The 18310-nt window shown below is 46.1% G+C and overlaps 2 protein-coding genes across 5 annotated transcripts in view; both read left to right on the forward strand.

The window, feature by feature from the left end:
• CCDC187 (coiled-coil domain containing 187) overlaps nt 1-3697 on the forward strand; it is a 29200-nt gene extending 25503 nt beyond the window's left edge. For all 3 annotated transcript variants that reach the window (XM_081179885.1, XM_081179884.1, XM_081179886.1), the window contains one exon: nt 618-3697. In XM_081179885.1, the coding sequence (XP_081036011.1) occupies nt 618-1963 (1346 nt within the window). In that variant the 3' untranslated portion in view covers nt 1964-3697. The remainder of the gene's footprint in view (nt 1-617) is intronic.
• Nucleotides 3698-5121: 1424 nt separating this feature from the next.
• The window catches only part of QSOX2 (quiescin sulfhydryl oxidase 2), a 28346-nt gene continuing 15157 nt past the window's right edge, over nt 5122-18310 (forward strand). Inside the window, exons 1-5 of one of the 2 annotated variants that reach the window (XM_081180242.1) lie at nt 5122-5491; nt 12663-12763; nt 14196-14244; nt 15886-15991; nt 17209-17299. In XM_081180242.1, the coding sequence (XP_081036368.1) occupies nt 5200-5491; nt 12663-12763; nt 14196-14244; nt 15886-15991; nt 17209-17299 (639 nt within the window). In that variant the 5' untranslated portion in view covers nt 5122-5199. Of the gene's footprint in view, nt 5492-12662; nt 12764-14195; nt 14245-15882; nt 15992-17208; nt 17300-18310 lie in introns of both variants that reach the window. The other variant, XM_081180241.1, reaches the window with a different exon arrangement.

Consider the following 18310-nt stretch of genomic DNA (forward strand, 5'->3'; position numbering starts at 1 on the left):
CTTTCTCATAATATGAGAACTCCAATGGAGAGTGTTGGAAGATTCAGGATGGATAAAAGAAAGTCCTTCATAGTTAAACTATTGAATTTGCTTCCACAAGAGGTAGTGATGGCTACCAATGTGGATAGCTTAAAGAGGATTGGACAAATTCATGGAGGAGAAGAGTATTGATGGTTACTTGCCATAATGGCTATGCTCTACCTCCACCTTTGGAGGCATCAATGCTTTTGGATACCTATTGCTTGAAGCCACAGTAGAGGCAGAGGGTTCTTGTGCTTAGATCCTGCCTGCAGTTGTCCCACTGGGACATCCGGTTGGCCATAACTTTTCCTATTTTATCTGGATTTGGTTGTGTTCCAGGTGTATTATTGACCACTTGGTTGTGCTTCCGCAAAACCATGACCTTATATTTGCAGTATCGTTTCTCTCTCTCTGCAATAACCATTTCTCCACTCTGCATCCTTAAGTTGTGGACCAGGTAATGTCAAACAGGCATGCTGATTTTTCTTCTGCACCTCTCAAACATTTGCATTGTTACTTGTGACAAAATAATTTTCAAAAAAATAAAATAAAATCAGCTAGCAAGAAAGAACTGCCTGTCTTCTGTTTCCTTCCAGATCACGTGGAAAATGAGGAAGAGCATTGCAGGGAGAACGTTTGCCTGACAGAGAATCCCAAAGAAGATAACAATCCTTGTAGTTCCACCTCCGACAGGAGTCCAGGGAGTTTGTCTTCTGCAACATCCTCTGCCAAATCATTTGGCTTTTCTCAAATGCTGGAGAGTCCCAGGTCTGGTTCTGAATTTCTAAAGGCCCGTGCAGTTCTTGTCAATATCTCCAGAAGCTCCCTTTCTGCCTCTGATTTCGAAGAGGAAGATTCCTCTCAAGACACGGATGTGAGCCTGCCAGAGGAATTTGCCTTCCAGGAACAGCCCCCTGACAGTTGTAGTGGCAACAGGATTCCTACAATCGCTGCTGTGTCACAGGCAGAAACTGGTGTGGATGGAGAGTTGCTGTCATCTGGCAGCAGACACCACTTCCGAGCTGCTTCTTGGAGTGCCCATTCAAATCAAGATGGCATGCCACCTATGCGCAGCCAGGAAAAGGCCCCAGAAGGCAGGCCAGAGAGTGAATCTGATTCTGTGGTATTATCAAACAGTGGAGGGCTAAGACCCCTTCTCTTTCAAGCCCAGACACCAGAGACCAGAGAAGACACAAACTCTTCCAGAGTTTCAGACCGGTGGCCTCATGCAAACAGCAAGGGCAAGATGTTGTTTCATATATGGGCTGGGGCAGAGAAGAGCACTTCCTCACCTAGCTCGGCCTTTCAGCATCCTGAGGGTCAGGACCCTTTATCAACCCTCAGCAAAGCCGAAGGGGATGGTGAAGATCGAAACACATCCAAATTTAAAAGCCAACACGAGCCTGTAATAGAAGCACCTAAAGTGTCTTTGAAAAGTGTGAATCCTATCACTGACCAGCTCCAGGATTCACTTGGTTCCTCCAAATCCCAGTCCATTTTGGAGAGTGCCACAAGTTATACAGAAAATTCAGGTGATGAAAGTTGCTCCAGCAACAGCATGCTGTGTGAAGGTGCTACTGAACAGATCACTGGAGCATCACTGGGCGATGAAGAGGATAGCACCTGTTTGCATTCCCCTGAAACCACAGATATGGCAGCAGAAGGAAATCAAAATGCAACACATAGTCAAAGCAAAAAGGAATCTGGGGTGGCAGTGCCTGGTTCTAGTTCCCCCAAACCTGTGGAGGAGCCCCAAGTTGAGAGCTGCCTTTTGCAAAGCGACGAAGGGACTTTCAGCGATGAGCTTCTGTCTCAAATGAAGGAAGATCTGTTATCACCTGTTGACGATTTTCTGACATATGGAAGCAATGATATGCCATCTCTGACCGAACAAGATGTCTCCTTTTCCTCCCAAGGCGAGGATCTTCCCACACCCCCCTAAGTCTCCACCAGAGCAACTTCTGTTCCCTACATGAAATACCTCCATGGAAACAAATGACCTGTCCTCATCTGAAGTGTGTAGGCCAGAGGAGGTTCATAGAATCATAGAACTGTAGAGTTGGAAGGGATCCCAAAGGGCCACCTGATCTGATTCCTGAAATACAGGAATCACAGCTAAAGAATCGTACAGCATCTACAGTTGCGAAGGCGGGCAGGGGGAGAATATCATTAAGTGGTCCATCAAGACCCTTAGCAATTTTCAAGTGCTTTGTTGGTGTGGGGAAAAGTTTGACCCATGTGTTTTTCTTTCTTTTTTTAAGGAATGGCATAATCAAAAGCCAGGGTGGCATTTTAGGGGGGCGATTTATAGTTTAAAAAAATTAACGAAGAGGATATAAAGGACCCATCTCAAGCAAGTGGTGCAATTGGAGAGCGGCCCTTTAGAACAGATTAATCAGGAAGCTGAGCCAGGGAAGGAGTTAGCTATAAAATAACGGATTGGAGAGTCAAAATGGGGCTTGCGGAACACGGGAGACATATTAAACTCCCTTTACCATTATGTGCCCAGCACTCTCCAGGCTGACAGCCAGATATATCGTTACCAGCGAGGCCTCCGTCTCGTGATTCTCCTTCTTTCAAGGTCTAATATTTTCTTTGCCGTGCCTTTGATCAATATTAACCTCTTGGGTCAATAAATCTTAGTAGCGGCCTCCAGAGGAGTCATTAGCTTTCATAGGAAATGATTATTTCTCCGTTAAACTCTGCATTTCATTTGCCCACCATCCATCTTTTTCAGACACTGACGCACGCAGCAATCCTTCCTGAAAACAAGGGCCTCTATGAGGTATAAACGGCATCCTGTTCTCCATCCCTTGAAATGCTTTGGGTTCATTTAAATTCTGTTCAGGGACCACAAAGTGGTTTCCTGCACTGAGAACAGTTTTAAATAGAAGCAGTGGCTCACATGGAAGCAGAGAAGTCTCTTGGTTAAAACGTGAAATGAAAAAGGGTTCCACACCAGCCATTTGAGTCAGGATTCCCTCAAGGAATCCTGGGAACTGTAGTTTAAGGGTGCTGAGAATTGTTGGGAGGCCCCTATTTCCTTCACAGAGCTACAGTATTTCCAGAGTGGCTTAATAATTATAGAATTGTAGGGTTGGAAGAGAGCCCAATGGTCACCTAGTCCAACTCCCTGCAATATTGCAATCCCAGCTAAAGAATCTCTGACAAGTGCCCATCCAACCTCTGCTTAAAAAGCTTCAACAAAGAAAAGTCCATCACCTTCTGAGGGAGTCCATTCCACTGTCAATCAATCCCTCTTCCTGGGGACGTGTGAAATTGTAGCTCTGTGAGGGAGGAAACTACAGTTCCCATGATTCTTTGGAGGAAGTCATGCATTTTGAATGTGTTTAAATGTATGGTGTGGTGCTTCACATCATAACAGAAAGTTGGAAGAGCCCTGAGGGCCATCTAGATCAACCCCCTGCAATGCAGAACTCTCAACTAAAGCATCCCTGGCAGATGGCCACCCAACCTCTGCTTAAAAACCTCCAACAAGTGGGAGTCCTATCCACCTTCTGAGGGAGTTCATGCCATTGTCAGATTTTCTCTCTCTTTAAAATGGTTATTAATTTTAAAATATTTTATCATATAGTTTTTAACTTTTTTAGGTTTTAAACTTCTTTGATATGTTTAGTAATTTAGCAGTATAGAAAGAAATAAAGTGTTGGATTAAAAAAAACAGCTAAAAGGGACAGAGAATTATTTGCAAAAACCTAAGATTGCTCTTTTTATACCATGTGCTTGTATGTCCTGTTTTATTCTATACTGCACACACACACACGGCCATTCTAGATTTTTGTATGTGCTGCTACAGCCTTTTTCAATCTGGTGCCCTCCAGATGTTTCATTTTTATTATTGTGTTTTTAACATATTAATCACATCAAACTTGTTAACATTTTAAGCATTGTAGAGCAATGTTCCTAGACATTACTAATCTGAAACAGTAACACATAAAAAGGGGGGAAATGAAAATTGCAGAACTTAAATAGCAACGTAGATTGTGTCTCTGTGTGTATTTTGTTACACACCACCCAAGTTTCTGAGTGGCGTCAGATTCCAGGGGTTTCTGGTATACTTACCCAAGGTCTGTGTTTCCTTTTGGAAAAACAAGGCACAGTGGATACAGTGGTGTCTTTATGACATATGGTTTATTTACCTATATATACAACCTGAGCCTACGATGGAGAGGTTTCCAGCACCACACTCCAAGAGAGTCTGGCTTCTTCCATAGCTGCAGTCCTCAAAAACAGCCCTCAGCCATTTATCTGCCTCTTTCTTTCTGCTTGTCACATAACTCCTGCTCTTTAAGCTTTTTGGCTCACATTACTTCATTCCTCTTTTGTAAGCTATTGTCTTTAGAGTGAAAGCAGCCCCAACTTGGATCCTAATACCTGTCCATCAGGTGATTATCTCAACACAGGAGGCAATTAGCCCTTAACACATGCTAATTCTTGAGGATTAAGAAGTGTCTAATACACAGGCTGAAATACCCATGGGTCTTGCAGAGTTTAAAACATTCTAAGCCTTAATTAAATTCGAACGCCTACTGAACACAGTAACTTAGGGTGCCTAGCACCCACAAATTTATAACAATGCATGTGTGCTTGTGTATGTATATGTATATGTATATGAGTATGCATTGTTTGTATTTGGGTATCAGCTGGTGGGGTACTTCCGATTCACCAGAAATAATGAACCTATTTCTGTTGAGGATGGAGATACTTATTTTTGATCATTAAAAAAACAAAAACAGACAAGGCTTTTGCGGATCATGAGGTCCCTGCGGAACCGACAGACGCCTCGACGTGCCAGTTCGCGGCAGCGGCGAAGGGGGGCGGCCCACACCACTCCGCACCACGCCCCCCTCGTCCGCTGATTGGGCAACTGGACCGCGGACACGTGGCCACGCCCCCTTGGTCCTGACCGGCGAGGATGGCCAGTTGCTAAGGGAGGCCTAGCAGCCGGGCTCCCTCCTCTGTCTCTCTCTCACATCCAAACAGAGAAGGCCATTGAGATAAGGGGCGGAGATGCCACGCCCCCTCTCCAATCCTCGCCTTCTGAGTGGATAAAGGTGACCCGGGCGGGTAGCCGCGCCCCTTCGGTCCTCACCAGACCTGTTTCCAAGGCAGGCTGTCCGTTGCTAAGGGCGGCCTAGCAGCCAGGCTCACCCGGTCATGGAGGCTGGTGGCGGCGGCGGCTACGGGCGCCGGCGATGGGGGTGGTGGCAAGAGGTATTGCCGCTATGGCGTGTGCTCTTGGCGGCGTCGATGATGATTGCTGTGGTTCCCGTAAGGGCGCGGCTGTACCAGGCGGGCACGGACCCGGTGTGGGTGCTAGAGGCCGCGACAGTGCGGAAGGTTCTGCGGGGCTCGCCCTCGGCCTGGCTCGTGCAGTTCTACTCCTCGGCCTGCGGGCACTGCGTCGCGTTCGCGCCCACTTGGAAGGCGCTGGCTGGGGACGTCCGCGGTGAGCGAGCTAAGAGGACGGGGGCCCCTAATAGATTGGGGCGCGCCCCTCCCCTTCCCCATTACTCTCTCTGCCTTATTTATTATGCATTTATCTTCTCCCCATTAGCTTCATGGCTGAGTAGGGGGAGGGGTGTGCATTTGAACCCTGGTGTAGCACAGATCCTATTTTGGCACTCTTAACCAGAACGCGACCATTGGCTCCCACTGGACCCTTAGAGAAGCAGGTTATGCTGTGAGGTGGTGGTGGAGGAGAGTGGCTGGTGCAGGAGCCACTCTAGTGAGCATCATTGTTGGTGGTGGAGGAGAGGATGTTTGGGAGGGAAGTGTTTGAGCCTTTTTATCTTCACAGCAGCCCTATGAGGTAGGCCAAAGTGAGAAGAGTGCATAGGGGTGGGATTCAAACCTGGCGCTTCCTCCCCCAGTCCTTCCCCAAGTTGGTGCTTGGTAGAGTCCAGAACATCTTGGAGGGGCCCGCAGGTTGTGGAAGGCTGGTAGGACGGCTACAGCTGACAACAAACCGGTCTTTTATTTTGCTTATTGCTACTTACCAAATGTATGTATGTATAGATATACAGATCTAGATATATCTAGATATCTAGATAACAGTGTGCAGCTGTTTATAGTCTGAAGGGTTTCAAGGCAGCTTTCTTTGCAGAGTTCTTGTTTCTCCAGGGCTACAACTGAATGCATTTGGCATATTAATTGGAGGATGTAACAGATCAGGGTTTATTGCTGCAGGTTCTAAGTGACTGACAGAGAGGCCACCATAGTTGACTTGTTTGCGAATCTTAGATCCATTTCTAGGACTGAGATGATGCCAGTGATGATGGCCTCTGTCCAAATTGAGAAGACATTGCCAGCGAACTGGAGGAGGACAGTGTATAGCTTCAACAATTGTAGTCTTCTCTTGTCCCATATGAGACCTGGTGAGGAGCCATTCTTTACCCCCCCAGCCCTTCTCATTTCTCAGCTTCCTGATGGCTCTACCATGAGAAATTCTCCTCCAGCTCCTGGTTGAGGGTGTGAGAAAGAAAGCAGTGAGGTTATCCACCTTCCCCTGGGGCTTCCCAGCTGAGGATGTTGTGATTACCACTTTTAAAAGCTTAACTGAGTACATACCCTGCCCAAACCAGCTCAGCAGACTTCTGTCATAAGAAAAGCATGCTGTCTTCACAGTGGCCAACAAGATGCTCCAGTGGGAAACTCACAAGCAGGAATTGAGCACAAGAACACACTCTGCTCCTGCAGTTCCCAACAACTGGTATTCAGAAGCCTTGCTGACGGTGGAGGTAGAGCATAGCCATCATGGCTAGTAACCACAGAGGTTGCAGCTCTCTAAATTCTGCATAGGATGTCATTATGCAGAAGGCAAAACTGTCTGCTGAGAGAGCTGTCTGGACCAAGAAACATCAGACATTTAAAGCATATGGCCAAAGAATTCTGAGAATTGTAGTTTATTAAAAGCACTGGGGATTGTAGCTCTGGGAGGGATAAACTGTGGTTCCCAGAATCCTTTGGGGGTTTACATGTGGTTTAATGTACGGTGTGTATACAGCCCAAATCTAGTTTAAAACATGAGAACACAAGAAGAGCCCATGACTTTCTGCATGCCAGGTAGGCAATAAGGGTGTAAAACTGAAGGCCATTCCAAAGTGATTTTGTGTTTCTTCCCAGTTTAAATGTTCTCCAGGGTTGCTGTGTGCAGATGCTGGAAAAATAATAATAAATTCTTTACTGGGTTGACCAAAATAGCTTCTCCAGTAAACAATAGGGGTTCCAGATAGTTAAATCTTGAAGTTGTTGGTATTTGTCTGTCTTGTGAGACAATGGAAGAGTGAGGTCAAGCTGTTGGAAAGTTGCAGTGCCTGCTGTGGCTATAGAGATCATTGTTTTTGTTCTTTCAAGTTTTTGTTGTTGGTAACCTCAAGAGTTCAGAACTTGGTCTTTGCAGCATGAAAGTATATCATATTCTCTGTGTGCACATCATGGTGACAGAACCGACATATCTCCAAGGGTAGTTGTCAAGGAATTTAAAATTTTCCTCAAAATATAGTTTGGTGGCTATCACTGTCCTTGGATTGAGAGAGCCTTGCCAGGTATGCTGCTAGCTTTGAGATCGGATTACTATTATGTACTTTACCTGGAGCTGTCCTTTTATGTAGTTTACCTGAAGCTGACTCAGAAGCTGTGGCTTGCTGTCAAGGTGACCTGCCATGAACACACGGTGCCAATCCTGAAAGGGTGACGCAGGCTGTCAATGTGTCACTGAGCACACTTCAGGTTACTTGTATTGGTTTACAAAGCTATATATGCAAATTGAGGCCTGGATACCTGCGAGACCTATTCCCATATACACCTTTTGTTTTGGCTATTCCAACTCAGGATTGTGGTATGCTCATATGTGGGAGGTCCTTCTTGGTGATGGGGCCCCTGCTTTGACACTCCCCTCCGAGACACTACTGGCTGAGAGGCAATTGAGGTTTCGGGGTGAATTGAATTTCAGATTCACATTGTTAAAGCTTGTTTGTAGTTCACCTGCCTCATTTTTGCATATATGGTCTCTAAACTCTGTGCAGCTTGCTTCTGAGTAGGTGTCCTAGGATTGTGCCATAAGCAAACAATTGATTGGATATGTGACATAGCATTGTTTTTGCTCTCTGACAAATAAATCATGTTAAGCCATTTTAGGTTTGCTTGATTTTTATTAGAACATAAGAGTATAGGAAGAGCCTGCTGGATTACACCAGTCCAGAATCACAGTGGCCAAGCAATTAATTTCCTGTGGGAAGGCAGCAAACAAGATTTGCGCACAAAAGCACACTCTCTTCTTGTGACTTCCAGCAACTGATATTCAGAAGCATTACTGCTGCCGACTGTGGAGGCATAGCCATCATGGCTAGTAGCCATTGCTGTCCCTCTGCTCCATGAATTTTCCCAGTCCTCTTTTAAAGCCATTCAAGTTGGTGGTCAGTGCCTCCTTTGGGAGCAAGTTTTATAGATAGCTATGTGCCAGTTAGGGTTAGTTTATATGGATTTTCAACTCTGTGGAGCTTACTTCAGAGTACACGTGCCTGGGATTCTGCCGTAAGCAAACAGCTGGCTGTCTACATTGCTCCATGACAAATGAATCACATTAATCCATCTCCCAACTTTAGCATTTAGGTGTGCTTGATTTTTGTTGATATGTTTGCTGTTGTAACATAGCTTGTGCTGACTAACAGAAGTTAGATGCCAGAAGTTAGATGTTATCGTTGTGATTCCTGCATTGTAGGAGGTGGGCTGGATGATCCTTGGGGTTCTGTCCAACTCTTCTGTGATCTAACTCTCTAGCCTGCAACATAACTATGAGCCTGTGAAAAGGCTGGGAGGGTGAACTGAAGCATGGCTGCCTTCTTCCACCCCCTCCCTTTGTTGAAGGCTGAGCAACCCATCTCCCAGCTGCTGCACTTAACCAAGTATTTGTTTGGAGATGGGCTGGCATTGTTGGGAGGCGAGCCATTTGCATTGGTTTTGTGATGCCCCTGGCTCATTTTCTGCTTGAGGCCTGAGGAGACAGGTGGGGAAGGGGAGTGCAGTGCTGAATCATGAATGAGGCAGATCACCCCAAGCCAAACTTTCTGTGCTTGTGTTTCCTGGGACAAATGTGGCTTGGTGGCTATTGTGTGGCTGCCTGAACGCTCCCCCATCTGCTCTGGGGTGTTGGTAGCTAGCCTGGTGTCTGCTCAGCTGTCAGTGTGGCAGCTTTTCCAAAGGAAAATAAAAGTCAAGGGAAGGAGGCATTTCTTCAGCAAGTTTCATAGACTCATAGAATTTTAGAGTTGGAAGAGACCCCAAAGGATAATCTAGCCCAACCCCGTGCAATGCAGAAATCACAAGCATCTCTGACAGATGACCATCCAGCTTCTGCTTAAAAACCTATAACGAAGGAGAGTCCTTCCCCTGGGCTGATGAAGCTTCCATATTTTCACTTGTCCCTTTTCTGAAACATAACATAAGAAGAGTCTGCTGGATCATGCCAATGGCCCATCTAGTCCAGCATCCTCTTCTCCTAGTGGCTGAACTGTTGCCTGTGGGAAACCAGCAAGCAGGATTTGAACACACAAGTCCTCATCCCTCCTGTGGATTCTAGCATCTGCTATTCAGAAGCCTACATAGGGGCAGTGTAGCCATAGCATAGCCACACATCAGAAATCCTCTCTTCTCAAGCCATCTAGGTTGGTTTCCATCACTGCCACCTGCACTGCCTCCCTGCACAATTTAACTAAGAAGAACTTTCTTTTTTCTGTTCTCTTCCAATATTCAGCTTCACTGGATGCCAACACATTTCTAGTGGTATGAGAGAGGGAGAAAAACTTTTCTCAACCCACTTTCTCCAGGCCATGTATAATTTTATAAATGGGTGTTTTCCTTTTCCTTTTTTAAAAAATCTTGTTTTCTCTAAGAAAAACTTCTATAAACCCCAAGCATCCAAAGACTTGCAGTTTGTGTGTGTGTGTGTGTTTTGTGTTTGTCTTTGTCAAAGTGACTTTGTGGGTGGCAGCTCCCTCTCTTTGGTTTATGGGTGACCCCTGAAGTGGCTGCAGTGAGGAGATGCAGTCCTCAGGCTCAAAAAGGTCTTATTGTGTCTGGTTGGGAGGATTAGGCCCATCCCAACACTGTGGTGCCTCGCAAGACGAAATTAATTCGTTCCGCAAGTCTCTTCGTCTTGCGAGTTTTTCGTCTTGCGATGCACGGTTTCCCATAGGAATGCATTGAAAATCAATTAATGCGTTCCTAGGGAAACCGCCTTCAGACCAGGTCCGGGGACAGTCTGTCCCCGGACCTCTTCTGAAGGCTGGGGGGGGGCAAGGGCTTTTCTTTCCACCCCCAGCATTTTAAAAAACCCCGGGACAGCGGAGGACTTCTCCGCTGTCCGGGCGATCTTAAAATGCTGGCGGGCGGCATTTTAAAATCGCCCCGGGACAGCGGAGGACTTCTCCGCTGTCCGGGGCGATTTAAAAGCCCCTGGGAAGGCAGGCAGGGGGGACAAAGACTTTCGCCCCCCGCCCGCCTTCAGAAGAGGTCCAGGACCTCTTCTGAAGGCGGGCGGGGGGCGAAAGTCTTTGCTCCCCCCCGCCTGCCTTCAAAAGCCCTCCGGGACAGCGGAGAAACGCGCTGTGTTTCTCCGCTCTCCCGGGAAGACAGGCAGGGGGGAACAAAGACTTTCGCCCTCCGCCCGCCTTCAGAAGGTGTTCCCTCCCCGCCGCCCGGCTTCGGAACGATGCTCCGAAGCCGGGCGGCGGGGGCAGGTGTTCCCGCCCCGCCGCCCAGCTTCGGAGCATCGTTCCGAAGCCCGGCGGCGGTGGGAGGAGGCGTTCCTGCCCCACCGCCCGGCTTCGGAGGAGGTCCGAGGACAGTGGGGAAGACGCGCTGCGCTTCCCCGCTGTCCCGGATATTTCCCTATGGGCTGTCGTCTTGCGAAGCAAGCCCATAGGGAAATTCGTCTTGCGAAGCGCCTCCAAAACGGAAAACCCTTTCGTCTAGCGGGTTTTCCGTCTTGCGAGGCGTTCGTCTTGCGAGGTACCACTGTATATGGAAAAAAGTTTTACAGTTTACCTTTTTCCCACTCTGTGAAAACCTACCCATCTCATTATGTAGCAAGAACAGAATGCTTGGCTCATAATGTTAGGAACACACATTTTCACCAAACTCGAAAGGGCAAGTTCCCTAGAAGATCCTTGGATTTTTATGGTGTTTAAGCTAACAAAGAAAAATTCAGGTTCTTTTTTAGTGTAAAGTTCTTTAAAATTTCAGTTTATAATGTCTATAAAACAGACAGAACAATTATAACAGGGGGAAATTAAAGGATGAAAAACAAACAACTAGAAAATAGGAATTTAAAATAAGTACAGTTGCATATGGGTTAAAGTAATAAAGTCCCAATAAAGAATAATAGAATTGGAAGGGATCCCATTGGTCATCTAATCAAATCCCCTGAACTGCAGGAATATCAACATGATCTAATTCTAGATTTGCCAAGCTTGGGACAAGGGTTGCCTTGAAAATTATGCTTCCACTATAATATGTCATAAAACAAGGCCAAATCATGAAAAGTATCTGGAGGTTCTAATCCTTATTGATATAAAATTATGCATCATTTTCTCCATTATACCTCTATTCCAGGGTGAGTTGTATCAACTGTCCAGTGTAAGATTTGGAGCTGTTTTCCATTGAGTTGCAATTACTGTTCGAGCTACTATTGGCCACATTGTATCCTCAAAAACGAGAAGTTCGGGTTCTTGTTTGGGTGGGCTCAAATGCATGCATACAACCAGAGGCCCTTGGACCTCAAAGTGAAATCTGTAATTGGCTACAATGCTTTGTCATTTTTCATTGATTCGCACACCTCTGATATTTGGCCAGATTTCACCCCTCACCAGGTGGTGATACAGTGGTTGGGGTTTTCACAAGTTAGACCTGGGTTCAGTTCTCTGCTCAAGCCATGAAGCTTTGCTAGGTGATTTCTGGTCAGGAACTCTCAGCTTGACCTACCTTGCAGGATCATTGTTGATGGCAAAGGGATAATAAAACCAGACCAATTAGGTTCTCATTGCCAGATTTTACACCAGTTAGAGAAATCTGGATTTTATGACTGCTGGAATTGGCAGAGTTTAGAGTGGTGGACACCTCTGCCTATTCTTCCCGAGACCATCTAATTCCTCCTGTGCAGATTATCATGTCACAACTTGTCTGCTGGGACAATATTAAGTCTGTTGAGCTTTGCTTCTGGTTCACCTAGAAACCCAGGAGCACCTCCAGCAGCTTTTTTTCTTCACCCCACCATTTGTGACTTGCCATTTGCTGCACTGACAGAGGAGGGTATTAACTGTGCCATGTCTGATGTATGCAACTTGAGAATTTGAGGGGATTTTGACTCAATGAGTCTTGTAGCCTTTGCCTTCTCCAGTGGGAGAGATTAAGCCGATTGCCTGGAGCGCCATAAAATGTTACTGTCACATTGGCTCATTTTAGAATTGTAAAGTTGGAAGAGAACCCTAGGATCATATATTCCAACCCATAGGTAAACTGGTCCCAAGTGGTTATGCGTTTCATTCAAGGGTCTTTAGGGGAAATGGAGTGTGGTTGCTTCCTGGAAATGCAGGAATAAATCTTTGCCTGTTTCCTTTCAGAGTGGGAACCTGCCATCAGAATTGGGGTGCTGGACTGCGGGGATGAGGTGAACTACGAGACCTGCAAAGACTATGGGGTTCAGTACTATCCCACTTTTAGGGTAAGTGACTCCAGGAACACACATGCCTAGAAACATTTCTGCTTATTCCACTCAGTTAAACAGACTGGGATGTTTGTGAGTTCTCACCCCCACCTTTTGAATCTACAAGCTGTGGTAACAGTTTGATCCTTAAGCCAGTCATTAGGGCTCCCCAGGTGAACATAAGGAGAGCCTTGCTGGATCAAGGCCATTAACCCATCTAGTCCTCCATCCTGTTCTCAGAAGTTGCCCAACTGGGCAAGCCATGAGGGAGGGGGAGATTTGCAAGAGGATATTTTTCAAGGGAAGTTGGGGGGGGGCAAATGAGTGTGCAAAGACTCATCCTCTCATTTGCCAGGCTTACCCAACCAGCTTCAACATGCAAAAATTCACAAGGCGGTTCATTTGCATTTGGATGTCTTGAGGAATGATGATCGGGAGTGATTCTCCTGCAAGTTACAATTTTAAAAGGCTTCAAGGTTGCTTTTTTTTTAAAAAAAAAAAGACTTGGTGTCTAATGAGCTGAGCTGCTCTAGAGGTGCTTGACATGATTGCAATCAAATTATCCAGGGGATGGAGTGATTCTCCTATGATGAAAGTTTGCAGCGTTTGGGTTTTGCCTCTGAAATTAGGGTTACCAGACGTCCCTGGTTCCCAGGGACAGTCCCCGGATTCACCAATCTGTCCCAGGACAAAATCTGTCCCCGGAATGTCTCCGTATTTATGCCTGGGGACTTCTGGCGAGGCAACATGGCGGGTGCCATGGCAGCGAGCAGCACCGGAGGTCCCAGCCACGTGAATGTTCCAGCCAACCTCCCTCCCTCCCTCCTTCACTCTGCGCCTCCTCCAGCACCAGCAGCCTCTCTTTTGTGAGGAGGGCTGTGTGTGAGTCCGCTGTTTGTCCACCTCTGGTAACGAGACACTACCACGCCAGTTAAATCTCCATAGAGACTGCACTCGCCCTCCAGCGGTCTCCCGGTTATGGGAAGCCGGTGCCTTGTGTGTGTGTTTTAATGTGTGTTTTCCCAAGACCAGTGAGCGCCTTTACTCAATCTCTCTCTCCCCCCCTCTTTTTTTGGAGTTTGTGTGTTGTAGATGGGCTTCTCTGCCTGCCTTGTGTCGAGGTGTGCGATCGACAACTTTGGGGTTCCCCCCCACTAAAAAAATGTCAAGAACTCTGGGCATCCTTTTCCTAAAATAAAGCATGAAAAAAGAGTGTCCCCAGATTCCTTGAAAAAAATCTGGTAACCATACTCTGAATACCAATTGCTGGAAAACATAGGAGTGGGGAGAGTGCTCTTGTGCAGGCTTCTCACAAGAACTGTTCAGCCACAGGATGGTGGACTAAATGGGCCATTGGCCTGATCCAGCAGGATCTTCTTATGTTCTTCTGTTTATTATGAGCAGTGATGGTGGCTATTCTAATAAAACCCTCCTCTCTTTTCTCTTCCAGTATTTCAGGGCTTTTGCCAAAGACTTCACAACAGGAGAAAACCACCATGGTAAGACCAATTCCCTATAAAATAATAATAATAATAATAATAATAATAATAATAATTATTATTATTATTATTATTATTATTATTATTTATTATTATTTATACCCCGCCCATCTGGCTGGGTTTCCCCAGCCACTCTGGGTGGCTTCCAAAAGAATATTAAAATACTATGATACATCAAACATTAAAAGCTTCCCTAAACAGGGCTACCTTCAGATGTCTTCTAAAAGTCTGGTAGTTGTTGTTCTCTTTGACATCTGGTGGGAGGGCGTTCCACAGGGAGGGCACCACTACCGAGAAGGCCCTCTGCCTGCTACTGCTCAAAGCAGTAGCACTGCGGACTCCTGTATCAAAAGACTAAAGAATACTCAAGTTGGCTTAAGAGAAAACTTAGTTTAAGCCCATAACATTTAAAACACATGCTCAAGCAGTAATCATCAAAGCCTGATAAGTAAAAGATGGTTATTATGATTTCATTAAATTTATTTACCACTTGATTGAAACCCCCCCCCTCAGATTGGTTTATAAAAAGATAAAACAAGAAAATCAATAAAAATGTACAATACTTTAAAACATACAGAAGTTAGAATACCGAAACAGATTAAAATCCACATCAACTTTTTGAACATCTGGACAGCTTTGTCTAAATGAGAATGTTTTGAGCAGGTGTTGAAAACTGTACAGTAAAGGCACCTTCTTGATATCAATAGGCAGGAAGTTCCAAAGTGCAGGTGCTGCCACACTATATGATCAAGACCTTACAAATGCAGAATGGTTATTATGTGGCACCTATAGTAGTAGCACCAGTTCCACTGATCAAAATGGTCGAGTGGGCACATGTGGAGTAAGGTGATCTCATAGGTTGATGTGATCTCAAAGGTCAGAGGTTTTCAACCTTTTTGAGTCCTTGTCTCCCTTGACCAGCTACATTCTTTCTGTGGCAACCCTGTGGGGCTCAGGAGCCGAGTTATGTCACCCGTTGCCTGCAGAGCTGGCAGCCTCTTACCCTTTCTTGAACACCCTTCCTTGTGGAGTGTTCCCTCAGCCTCTCCCCTCTCCTTGGGAGTCCTGCTGGTGGACTGACTGGGCTCCCTTGCCCACTTGCTTGCTCACTCCGAGGCTGCCTTAGCTCCTGGCAACCATCACCTCCTGACCAGCCCCAAAGGCACCATTTGGCAGCTGAGGTTGTAGCCAGGGCTGCTGCAATAAACAGCCGTGCAAGCCTTTGGGAGGCAGAGACACGAGAGGGCATTAGAGGAGGGAGGGAAGGAAAGAGGAACAGAGGCCACCGGTTGAAAACCACTGTCATAGGTTAATGTTGAAATAGGGTTTCTTGTGTTGGACTCTTGACAGGGTCTTCTTGGGCAGATGTAGCCACCTCCAGATCTTCTGCTCAGAGACACCAGGTGGCATTGAGTGATTAAGGCACCTAAGTGCCTTAATTCTGTGTGCCTCCTGTACCAGATCAGAGGAAAGTTGTAAATGGATCCATTCTGCTTGTCATCAGGGGGAGGAACAAAGTATGTTAGGAATCTGCATGGAGGTGTCTTGTTGTTGCATTGCAGGGGGTTGGACTAGATGACCCTTGGGAACATTTCCAGCTCTAGAAATCTATGATTCATTGTTGTTCTCTCTCCTTAGCAGGCTCTGATCGGGAAGTTCAGACAGTTCGTCAGACCATGATCGACTTCCTGCAGAATCACTCCCGGGAAACAAAACCTCCTGCTTGTCCCCCTTTGGAGCCAATCATGTGAGTATTTTGCATTCAGTATAATAAGTTGTATTGACAGGGACAGCCTACACTCTGGTAACCTTGAGATTAGACTATTGCAATGTGTAGTAGGTGGGGCTGTCTCTGAATATAGTTTTAAAACTTCAGCTGAGACAGAATTTAACAGCAAGGTTGCTCACTGGGGCAAGATGGACTGAGCATATAACACCAATTCTGGCTTGACTACACTGGCTGCCAATTAGTTTCTGGGCCTGATTCAAAGTGCTGGTTTTCACCTACAAACATAAGAAGAGCCTGCTGGATCAGGCCAGTGGCCCATCTGGTTCAGCATCCTGTTATCACAGTGGCTAAGCAGCTGCTTGTAGGAAGCCAGTAAGCAGGATTTGAGCATAAGAGCCGTCTCCCCTCCTATGGTTGCCAGCAACTAGTATTCAGAAGCATTGCTGCCTCAAACTGCAGAGGCAGAGCATTGACCTTGTGGCTAGTAGCCATCAGTAGCTGCCTCCTCCATAAAGTCTTATGTGACTCAGGATCCCAGGACCTCAAGGACAGCCTCTCTGAACGAACTGACCCAGACCCTGCAATCATCACCTGAGGCCCATTTTTGTGTCCCCCCTCCGTGGGGGGGGGGGGCAGGAGGAGAACAGGGCCTTTTCAGTGGAGTCTTCCATTTTGTGGAATGCTCTCGCCTGGCACAATCATCACATACCTTTAGGTGCCAGGCAAAAACAGGAGACTTTCTTTTACTCCTGGGAAGCAAACAAATTTGCCAAACCGTTTGCTAACTGTTGATATCAAAGCTCCCAGAATCCTTTCTACTGTTGATTAATAACACTGCTACATGCAGTACACGGTTGTATCACTCCACAATTGATTTGGACTCCAGTGGACTTGGCAGTGGGGCAGAGTGAAGGAGAAATTATTGTTACTTATTATTAACTTAATTTATTCCTGCATTGTAGAGGGTTGGACTAAATGACCTTTGGGTCCCTATCAACTCTGCAATTCTAGGATTCTGTTTAATCTCACCTCTTTCCCTGACTGACTGAAGGAGGCCTCCAGGCAAAATGGAAAACATAGAAAAGAAATAAACCTGTGTGTATGTGTGTGTGTCAAGAGAGAGAGAATGAGAGAGAATGATCTGTTAAAGCATACTGGTAATTACAAGAAAGATGATCCTGCATTTGTGAAACAGTTAAATTCCCTGTCAAATGACTGTTGTCTCTTTTTTTAAGGCCAGAAGAAATGCTTTCTCTCTTCAATAAAGGCTTTCAGCATTACACTGCTGTCATCTTTGAAAGCGCAGACTCATATGTTGGACGAGAGGTAATGTAATCTTTACCTAATTGGGCCAGTGGTTGATCTAGGCCAGCATCCTGTCCTCACAATGACCAACAAGCTGCCTGTGGGAAACCAGTGTGTGGAACACAAGCACAAGAGCACGTTCCCTGTGGTTTCCAGCAACTGGTATTCAGAAGCATTACTGCCTCCAACTGTGGAGGTAAAGCACAGCCATTGTGGCTGGTAGCCATTAATAGCCCTCTCCTCCGTGAATTTGTCTAATCCTCTTTTAAAGCTATCCAAGTTGGTGGCCATTACTGCCTCAACTCCTGTGGGAGGGAGTTCCATGGTTTGAGTATGCATTACTTAATTCATTAAGGGGTGCAGCAGGCAGGCATGCTGTCGTGTGTGCCCAATGTTGGAAAAAGCTTTTGTAGTGTTTGAAATGCCTCAGTGAGTTAAGGAAAGCTTATTGACTGCAAGGAAGGTCACTGGCTATGAGTGTTTGTGTGTCTTTGGACTGGAGCCCTTTCTGCAAGCTGGGTGTTTATGACATTATATCTGGCCTTATTACTGGGACCTGAGACTTAACCTTCCATTTCTGGTCCTCATTAATGCAGAATCGCATTAGAAAACGTGACGATAAAAGGTTTTGAGGCAGTAGGAAGTGGAAAGAAGCTGGGATTTGTGTTTGGGTTTATGTCCCTATATTAAGACATTTTGTTCCAAGAACTGGCCAAGGAATTGAGGTCACCCTTTGCCTATGGGGGGTTAGGTTAGCCGCTCAAGGCTATAATCCTGTGCATCATTGCAGATAAATCCTGTTGAGCAGAGTGGGATATACTTGAGAGTAAACATAGAATCCTAGAATTGTAGAGTTGGAAGGGAACCCAGGGTCATCTAGTCCAACCCCCTGTAATGCAGGAATCCCAGCTAATGGTTTTGCATAAAACCATAGTATTGTAGAGTTGGAAGAGACCCCAGGGTCATGTAGTCCAAACCCACTGTGTGGGTTCTTCGTCCTGGTCTCTCTCTGGTGAGTGAACTATAGCATGT

Source organism: Podarcis bocagei (assembly GCF_964188305.1).
Source record: "Podarcis bocagei genome assembly, chromosome: Z".
NCBI lineage: Eukaryota > Metazoa > Chordata > Lepidosauria > Squamata > Lacertidae > Podarcis > Podarcis bocagei.